The 9,892-nt window shown below is 49.8% G+C and overlaps 1 protein-coding gene across 2 annotated transcripts; it reads left to right on the top strand.

The window, feature by feature from the left end:
- Positions 1-2,946: 2,946 nt before the first annotated feature.
- On the top strand, positions 2,947-9,652 carry GPX7 (glutathione peroxidase 7). Of its 2 annotated transcripts, none has more exons than XM_032296994.1 (3): positions 2,947-3,154; positions 7,309-7,570; positions 8,195-8,865. In XM_032296994.1, the coding sequence occupies exons 1-3, from the start codon at positions 3,014-3,016 to the stop codon at positions 8,254-8,256; spliced, it is 465 nt and encodes a 154-aa protein (XP_032152885.1). In that variant the 5' UTR covers positions 2,947-3,013; the 3' UTR covers positions 8,257-8,865. The 2 variants fall into 2 exon arrangements, with proteins under 2 accessions (XP_032152885.1, XP_032152884.1); XM_032296993.1 differs by lacking the exon at positions 8,195-8,865 and adding an exon at positions 8,872-9,652 and having other exon boundaries at positions 2,960-3,154.
- Positions 9,653-9,892: the final 240 nt, after the last annotated feature.

Here is a 9,892-nt window from a genome sequence, read left to right as displayed (position 1 = left end):
ACTTTCTTTATTTTTTTAATTATTTGTTTATATTTATTTATTTGAGATAGGGTCTTACTCTGTTGCCCAGGTTGGAGTGTAGTGGCGTGCTCTTGGCTCACTGCAACCTCTGCCTCCCAGGTTCAAGCAATTCTCCTGCCTCACTCTCTTGAGTAGCTGGGATTACAGACGCGTGCCATCATGACCAACTAATTTTTCTATTTTTAGTAGAGATGGGGTTTCACCAAGTTGGCCAGGCTGGTCTCAAACTCCTGACCTCAGGTGATCTGCCCGCCTTGGCCTCCCAAAGTGCTGGGATTACAGGCCAGCCACCACACCCAGCCTTATTTTTATTTATTTATTTATTTATTGAGACAGAGTCTTGCTCTGTTGTCAGGCTGGGGTGCAGTGGCACGATCTCGGCTCACTGCAACCTCCGACTCCCAGGTTCAAGCGATTCTACTGCCTCTGCTTCCTGAGTAGCTGGGATTACAGGCACGCACCACCATGCCCAGCTAATTTTTGTATATTTAGTAGAGATGGGTTTCACCATGTTGGCTAGGCTGGTCTTGAACTCCCGACCTTGTGATCCACCTGCCTCGGCCTCCCAAAGTGCTGGGATTACAGGCGTGAGCCACTGCGCCCAGCCATTTTTAAATTTTTTTAAGAGACAGTTCTTGTTATGTTGCTGAAGCTGGTCTTGAACTCTTGGCCTCAAGCAATCCTCCTGCCTTGGCTTTCCAAAGCACTGGGATTTCAGGTGTGAGCCACCAGGCCCAGTTGAAAGAGATTTTTCTACAACATAAGACTCACTGTGATACTTCCCTGCTAAAAAGAACCTTTATTTCTTGGTTTAAAGACCACAGTCTTTACTATGGCCTGCTAGGCTCTGTGTGATCTCACTCCTCTCTGCCTCTCCACCTTCCCCTCTCATCCTTTGTGCTCTCTGTTCCAACCAAACAAGCCTTCTTTGTTACTCAGTGCACCATGTTCCTCTCCCCTTCAGAATCTTTGCACTTGTACTTTGCTTCATCCTGGCCAATTTCTACTCATTCTTCAGAGCTCCCTTTTTCTGGAAAGCCCTTCTTGGCCCTCCAGGCTAGGTTAGGTGGTACTAAACCACAATAGTAATTTTAGAGCTATTTATAAATTATTTAATTCCTGTGTCTCCCTGGATAGGGACTATGCCCGTTCTGTTCATCTCTGCATTAAGAGACACCCAAAGCAAAACTTGGCATAGAACAGGTGGTCAAGAAGTGTTTGTTGAATGACCACAAGAGTGCTTAGCCCTTACCACGTTACATGAAATCTGCAGTTTACCTAGTTTCTCTCACATCAGCCTGTGAGATTCTGGAAAACTAGTACAGGAGCCAGCCCCATTCTTGACACTTCACAGGCTCAGCAGGGAGTTCTGAGCAGGGGAGACATTGTGATGTGCTGCCCAGATGCCCCAACACTGAGGACTTAGGACAGGCACCAGCCATGAGTGCTGTCAACACAAAGAATGTCAGCTTCTCCATAGACAGGGCCATCTTGGCCCTTGTCACACCCCTTGCAGGTAGCCCCACATCCAAAGACTGGTAAAGGCAGGGTATAAAGACCTGACCATTGGCCAGGTGGTGTCTCACGCCTGTAATCCCAGCACTTTGGGAAGCCAAGGGGGGCGGATCACAAGGTCAGGAGATCGAGACCATCCTGGCCAAAATGGTAAAACCCCATCTCTACTAAAAATACAAAAATTAGCCCGCCTTGGTGGTGCGCGCCTATAATCCCAGCTACTCAGGAGGCCGAGGCAGGAGAATCACTTGAACCAGGGGAGGTGGAGATTGCAGCAAGCCGAGATTGCGCCACTGCACTCCAGCCCGGCGACAGAGCAAGACTCCGTCTCAGAAAGAACCACAGCCGGGCGTGGTGGCTCACGCCTGTAATCCCAGAACTTTGAAAGGCCAAGGCGGGAGAATCACGAGGTCAAGAGATCGAGACCATCCTGGCCAACATAGTGAAACCGCGTGTCCACTAAAATACAAAAATTAGCTGGACGTGGTGGCGCGCACCTGTAGTCCCAGCTACTCGGAAGGCTGAGGCAGGAGAATTGCTTGAACCCGGGAGGCTGATGTTGCAGTGAGCCGAGATCACACCACTGCACTCCAGCCTGGCGCCTGGTAACAGAGCAAGGCTCTGTTTAAAAACAAACAATAACAACAACAAAAACGAAAACACGAAAAAACAAAAACAAACAAAAAAGACTTGACCATCTTAGCTCAACTGATGGACCACTCTAGCTCCAGAGTCCTTGTAGGGTCAGCTAAGACTGCCTTCAGGCCTGCATGGAGCTCACTACTTTCGCCTTTTGCCACTCCTGTTCCCTCCCTTCCTTCCCATGCGTATTCCCACATGTATTGCCCCCTCATCAACATCCTACACTCCAATCTCCATCTCAGAATCTGCTTCCTGGGGACCTAAACTGCAACAGGCCCTCAGTCTCTCTTCTTCTCTCAGCCATCACTTTCAGGGAATATTCATTTGTTCACCTGAAGTTTGGAGGCACCATTCAACTGTTAAAGTGTTTCGTATTCGTTTTTCTATTACTTCTATCCTATACTGAAGAGGTGGATCAGGAAGGGAGATTAGTCCCACTAAACATGCGGAGAAACTGAGGCCGGAGTTGGGGCGTGACCAGTCCAGCCTAAGGCCGCCGCACGAATGAGAAGCTGAGCTCTCAGACTTTTGTCTCCCTGTTCGTGCCAAGTCTCTGCATCCTGGGACAAGAGGGAGGCTCACTGAAACGAACTCTGGTCTCAGGGGACAGAATCCTGAAACCCTGGCTCTGAGGTCCGGTACAGGAGGGCGCTGCCCCAGGACAGACGGGGAAACTGAGGCCCAGAGCCAGTCATCCACCGCCTGCGGAGAACGAGAAGGGGGCGCGTCCTGTCTCGCGGGCCGAGCAGCGCCGTTGCCGCCTCCTCCCACCCCCCGCGCCGGGCCCGCCCGCCCCGTCTCAGCCCTCGCGACGCCGCCACCCCGGGAGCGAGCCATGGTGGCGGTGGCGGCGGCGGCGGCGGCGTGGCTGCTCCTGTGGGCCGCGGCCTGCGCGCAGCGGGAGCAGGACTTCTACGGCTTCAAGGCGGTCAACATCCGGGGCAAACTGGTGTCGCTGGAGAAGTACCGCGGCTCGGTGAGTGCGCGGGGTCTGGTGGCGCCGCGCGGCCCGGCCTCACCCTGGTGGGGCCTGCTGGGGGCGCCCTACAGCCCGGACCCCTGAGCGGGGTGGCTCCGAGGGCGCCCCGGCCGCGCGGCCGCCAGACCCCGGCCCCTGCCCCACTCAGCTGTGACCCCCGGCGCGGCGCCCCCATCCCGCGCCCGGCCCGCCCCGCGGCTACGTGGCACGGCCCTGGCGCGGAGGAACCCGAAGCGCTCGCAGTCCTAGCCACTTCGCTACGGGCACCTTTGGGCAGCGGGGTCCACACCTTCGCCGGGAGGCGGGGTACCACTGCGCAGCCTTTGCTATTCACGGGTGGGAAAAGTAACCGTAGCATCTTACGGCCTTGCTCCCTCCCGTCCCCACTTTCCGCATCTGGAACGGGGAGTGGCTGATTCGGAGTCCAGTGAGGAACACTGTGGAGATGGATGTGCAGGGCAGAGGGAGTTATTTCAGATGCACGGAGACCTCACGCGGATCATCCTTGAGAGAGGGCACAAAGGCCCGGAGAGGGCAGGCATTCGCACGAGGTCACACTGCACTAGAAAGACAGAGCCTGGAAGAGAACCCCACCGCCACCGCCCGCCATCCGGAGTCCTCTCCAGGCCAAGTCCTTAGATGGTAGCTGAGGGGGAGAGATAAGAGTCATCCAGGCTAATTGACCGCTCCTTACCAAGCGGGAATCTAAGCTCAGGGAGGATTTCGGAGAGGAATGGTGTCTGGGTTGAGTCTTTGAACACAAGTGGATTTTACCCAGACTAACAAGCAAACAGCAAGAAGGGTGGGGAGTGGTGGGGCCAGGAGTTTCAGCTGTTGTACTTGAAAGAGTCTAAAGCTGGAGGCTAAGAGTGGCGGAAGATGAGGCTGAAAAGGTTAGCAAGGGACCAGGCGGGACCTTGAACACTACATTGAGAGGCCTGGATGTCACATTGTCACAGTGCAATGAAGAACTCTCAGAGTGGGCCTCCTCAGGATGGACCTGGGGACTCGGGTGAGATGGCTCGGGAGTTGAACTCTAATGAACAGGTGGGCCAGCGTCTAGTTTTGGATGAACCGCACAAAAATGGATGTCAGCATTCTCCTGGGAGCAACACCATCTTTAGTGAAGGCAGTACTCTATAAACCTTGAAATTTTCGATTATGCTGGGAGTGCTGGGGGCAGTAATTCCTGTCCTGACTGTCCCCTACAGTGTCATGAGTTTCAAATAAGCTGACAGTGTAGGTACACTTAGTAAACTGTAGAGTGCTTTGCATCTGTGTTTGGTGGATCCCAGCAGGAACCTTATTCAGAACTCAGGGAAAAGAACCAAGAACAGGGCAAGTTTCAATGCAGGCCTCCCATTCTCTCTAGGGAAGCTCACCAGAGAGCCCCAGGTAGTGTTTGACCAGCTCTGCTAGTTAAGCAGAGCTCCTACTGTATACTAACTAAATACTAGGCCTGGCCGTGGGGATACATTGGTGAATAAAACAGATACATTTGCGCTTTAATGGAGCTTACATGGGGTGAGGAGAAGAAAGAAACAATAAACAAGGAACTGAGAAATGCACAAGGTAATTCCCAGTAGTAATAAGGACTAAGGCAAAAATAGAACAAGGTCACACAGCTAGTAAGAGAATTAGAGTATGAACCCAGACAGTCCAGCTCCAGCATCTATGCCCTTAGTTGCCAAGTTCAGCGGTAAACCAGGGAACCATAAGTCCAGAGAAGCTGTAACTGGTGCAGAGTTAACCCAAGCTATACCTGCTGCTAGGGCAATATGCTCCTTCCTTCACCGGCAGACATTTCCTGGCTCCTACTATATGTCTGACACTGGGCCCAGCTTTAGTGACATAGCCATGGGCAAGATTGACATGGTTGATGCCTTCAGGCTAATTGGGACCATAGTCATTTAGACCAGTATGGATGAATGAGTGACCATTTGGGAATGTGTGGGGTTATGTATGTACTGGTAGGCCTGAGTGTAGAGTGTGTGTGTGTGTGTGTGTGTGTTTGGGAATAGTTTGTTTCTTCTGTATAAAAATTTCAGTCTGTCTGTGCTTGTATATGTATATATGAAAATTAACTATGTGTACTTGGGTGTGTCTGTCTGTGTTTTGGTTTCTAAGGACCAAGATTTTTGGTTTCAGGGATGGAACTAGAAGCCAGATTTTCCCCCGTCTAAAAGTATGGGCAGACATGCAAGGTGTGAGTTAAAAATAAGCAAGCTTTGGCTAGGTGTGGTGGCTCACACCTGTAATCTCAGCATTTTGGGAGGCCGAGGCAGGCAGATCACAAGGTCAGGAGTTTGAGATCAGCCTGGCCAACACGGTGAAAACCTGTCTCTACTAAAAATATACAAAAATTAGCCAGGCATGGTGGCATGTGTGCCTGCAATCCCAGCTACTCAGGAAGCCGAGGCAGGAGAGGCAGAGGTTGCAGTGAGCCGAGATCGCACCACTGTACTCCAGCCTGGGCAACAGAGCAAGACTCCATCTCAAAAAAAAAAAAAAGCAAGCTTTAATTTTCTCCTTGCCCAGGGATCCAGTAGGGGGGAAAAAGGGAAAAAAGGAAGAAAAAACAGAAGGAAGAGACTTATGAGTCCTAGTTTCTCACCATTCTAGGCAGAATATGGTGTATGCTGACCTCAGATTGAGGAGGTTGTTCTAATAGCCAGTGGCCCCAGGCCCATGCCTGGTCCTTTCTCACCTGGTGGAGGTAGGGTCATCTAGCCCAGTGGTTCTCAACTAGGGGTGATTTTTCCCTTAGGACACAGTTGGCAATGCCTGGAGACATTTTTGATTGTCAAGACTAGGCATCTAGTGGGTAGAGGCCAGGGGTGCTGCCAAACATCTGACAACGAATAAATAGGATATCCCCTGAACAACAAAGAATTACCTGACCCAAATGTCAATAGTGGTTTGGCTGAGAACGGAAGATAGGACTAGGCTGCCCGGGCACAGGGGAGGGTTTAAAATCCTTTAATAATATATAGCAAGAAGCTGAAAACATAGCATTGGAGCCAAAATTCTAATTGCAGTATTATAATCAAGTTCTGTTAGCCAGCTTTATATTTATTGCCTAAAGGCTTTAATAAATTTAGGAATTGTCTAGTGATCAAAGAAAGTGGTAGGCCAGACGTGGTGGTTCATAACTGTAATCCTAGTACTTTGGGAGGCTGACTTAGTAGGATTGCCTGAGGGTAAGAGTTTGAGTCCAGCCTGGGCAACATGGAGAGACCTGTCTCTACCAAAAGTAAAAATTTAAAAATTAGCCAGGTGTGATGGCGCGAGCCTATAGTCCTAGCTATTTGGGAGGATGAGGCAGAAGGATCACTTTAGCTCAGGAGCTTGAGACTGCAAACTGTTGGGGGCATATCCTTTTATGCTCATGCCATTGCTCCAGCTAGAGACCTTCTCTCAAAAAAACAACCAAAAAAGTGGTATTGATTTACTGGAGAGGAGGGGGACAAAAAGGGATTGCCCTGGGGTTTCTTTTCTCAAGAAAACCTGTCTATGTTCCCATGCAGGTGTTTGTGTTTATGTGCACACTTATTTAGCTGACACTGAAAACTTTTTCATACGCCAGGCCCAAAGATGAAGTGGACATAACTCCTTCCCTCCACAGGTTCACATTCTAGAAGGGAGACTGACACATATATAGGCAACCACAATGCTGAGTGGTGAATGCTAGCTGACTGAGCCAAAAATTGAGCCCAGGTCTGCCTTTGTAACCCCTCTTATCAGCTCTCAGTGTGTATTCACCAGTATATGTGCCTCTGTCTGCGGATGTGCTGTGTCGGGGGGTGTATGTGTGGTGTTTGCTCATATGTGTTTGTATCATGGCGCATGTGCGTACCTATTTATGTGTATTATTATCGGTGAACATACATTCACAGATGTTCCTGTATGTGTGCACACATTTGTAAGCCCCTGAATGTTTGATTTCGTATGTGCCTGTCTGTGTGCATGTGTCTGTGTATGTGTGAGAGCACTGGACACACATTTACATATGTGTACACTATGTTCTTGTATGTGTGAGGCAGTATTAACTGTTGAGGGAGTCACGTATGTGGACGTGTCAGGGCATGTACAGGTTCATGCCTCTTCACTGGGTTGTCTGGGCTCTGTTTTGTTTTGTTTCTGTCATACAGGTGTCCCTGGTGGTGAATGTGGCCAGCGAGTGCGGCTTCACAGATCAGCACTACCGAGCCCTGCAGCAGCTGCAGCGGGACCTGGGTCCCCACCACTTCAACGTGCTCGCCTTCCCCTGCAACCAGTTTGGCCAACAGGAGCCTGACAGCAACAAGGAGATTGAGAGCTTTGCCCGCCGCACCTACAGTGTCTCATTCCCCATGTTTAGCAAGATTGCAGTAACTGGTACTGGTGCCCATCCTGCCTTCAAGTACCTGGCCCGTGAGTCCTGGTCTCTTCATCCCCTCACACCTCCCTCAGCTGGCTGAGGCCATGGCTCCTTGGGCAGCAGAAGCCACTGGCTGGCTGGGTGACCTGGGGCCCCAGGTGGACTGATGCTTTGCTCCACTGATGCTTTGAGGAGAGTGAAGGCAGGTACAAGCTAAGGGGTATTCCTGCCTAAGAATATCTCCATACCTGCTGCCTCTCACTTCTCCCTCAAAAGGGATCCTGTTTTGGACTTTTCTAGGATCCTGTTTTCACATTCAGGGGCTCCTAGAAGGAGACATTTGAGTCACTGTGAATTAGATGAGTTTATGGACTTATGATGAAGAAACCAAGGCATAGACAGAGGATGCCACCTGCCTGGAGAAAGCTGACCAAGATGGCTGACAGGCATCTCCACCCTTGGTCAGTGGTGGAGTCTTAGGCCATGGAGGGAGACCTTCTGAGCTAAAATACCAGATCTTAACATTTGAGAAATAGATCCCTTCTCCAGCTGCAGAAGCCTCAGAGCCATAGAATGGGGTCATGGGCTAAGCTTGTCGTTATGACCCTGTTTCTTCCCGCAGGCCTTCTCCTCCTTTGGAGGCCCTATTTTTGCCTTTTCTCACTCCGTCCTTCCAGCGGCCTTTGTATCCCTTGCCAGCACCCCACCCTGCAACCCATTCACCTGGAGGAGTAAATGAGAAGCAACAGTTCAGCAAACAAAAGGTCCCTTACAGAGGCAGGTTTGCATTTTGCTCTGTGGGTCAGTCCTAATGTTTGTTTTCTTCTCTGTGTTCTTTTATTAGTTCTTTCCCAGTTAGCACAGTTATAGATCAAACCTGGCCTTGCTTTTAGAACCACCTGGGGAGCTCTTAAAAATGCACAAGCCTGAGACCTACTGAAGTAGGGCCCAAGAATCTTATTTTAAGCACTCCTCTGCCCCGCAGTGATTCTGATGCAATCGGTCCACAGACTAACATTTGGAAACCATTAAAACTGAATTAGAGAATAGGGTGTAGGCTATTCAGTAGTTCGAGGTCATCAATAAAGGAGGATTTGATATCACTTTATCAGACACATCACAGAATCCTAAAGCAGTCATTCTCAAGCTTGGCCCATACTGGAACCTCCCAGAGAACTTTTGAAAAATGCTGATGCCTGAGCCTCATCCGCAGACATTCTGGTTGGAGTGGTCTGCAGTGTGGACTGGGCATCAGGATTAGCTGCCACCAGGGAAAGATGGACACCGAGAGTGAAGTTCCAGGAGAGGGTACGCAGGCTAGCACACTTGGCTTTCCTTCTTCCTTTTTCTCTAGAGACTTCTGGGAAGGAGCCCACCTGGAACTTCTGGAAATACCTTGTAGCCCCAGATGGAAAGGTGGTAGGGGCTTGGGACCCAACCGTGTCAGTGGAGGAGATCAGACCCCAGATCACAGCACTTGTGAGGAAGCTCATCCTACGGAAGCGAGAAGACTTATAACCACTGCGTCTCTTCCTCCACCACCTCATCCCGCCCACCTGTGCGGGGCTGACCAATGCAAACTCAAATGGTGCTTCAAAGGGAGAGACCCAGTGACTCTCCTTCTTCACTCTTATGCCACTGGTCCCATCATTCCTGTGGGGGGAAAATTCTAGTATTTTGATTATTTGAATCTTACAGCAGCAAATAGGAACTCCTGGCCAATGAGAACTCTTGACCAGTGAATCACCAGCCAGTAAGAACCTCTTGCCAATGAAAATGTGTGGCAAATAGAAGTATATCAAGCAATAATCTCCCACCCAAGGCCTCTGTAAACTGGGACCGATTCTTACCTCACAGGGCTGTTGTGAGGATTAGGGTAAAATATCTGTGAAAGTGCCTAGGCAGTGCCAGCCAAATAGGAGGCATTCAATAAACAATTTTTGCATATAAACCAAAAAATAACTTGTTATCAATAAACACTTGAATCCAACATGAATTTCCAGCCAATCAGAATCCAGGCCAAGGTTTAGTTGTTGTTTCCTCTGTATTATTTTCTTCATTACAAAAGAAATGCAAGTTCATTGTAAAAATCCAAACAATAACTCATGATATAAAATAAAAATGAAAGTACCCTCCTCATTTCCCATAGTTTTGCTCCCTAGAGGTAAACAGTGTTAGCAGTTTGGCACAAAGGCTGCCAGGCCTTTGGTTTTTTTCAATCAAGCCAATCATTATTGTCCAATAAGAATTCACTGAGTGGCCAGGCACAGTGGCTTACTCTTGTAATCCTAGTACTTTGGGAGGCCAAGGTGGGCAGATCACCCGAGGTCAAGAGTTAGAGACCAGCCTGGTCAACGTGGTGAAACCTCATCTCT

The sequence above is a fragment of the Sapajus apella genome, unplaced genomic scaffold (genome assembly GCF_009761245.1).
Source record: "Sapajus apella isolate SASKATOON/1434 unplaced genomic scaffold, GSC_monkey_1.0 scaffold36, whole genome shotgun sequence".
Lineage (NCBI taxonomy): Eukaryota > Metazoa > Chordata > Mammalia > Primates > Cebidae > Sapajus > Sapajus apella.
The sequence above is the reverse complement of the archived record's forward strand: the minus strand, read 5'-3'. Positions and strand labels throughout refer to the sequence as shown.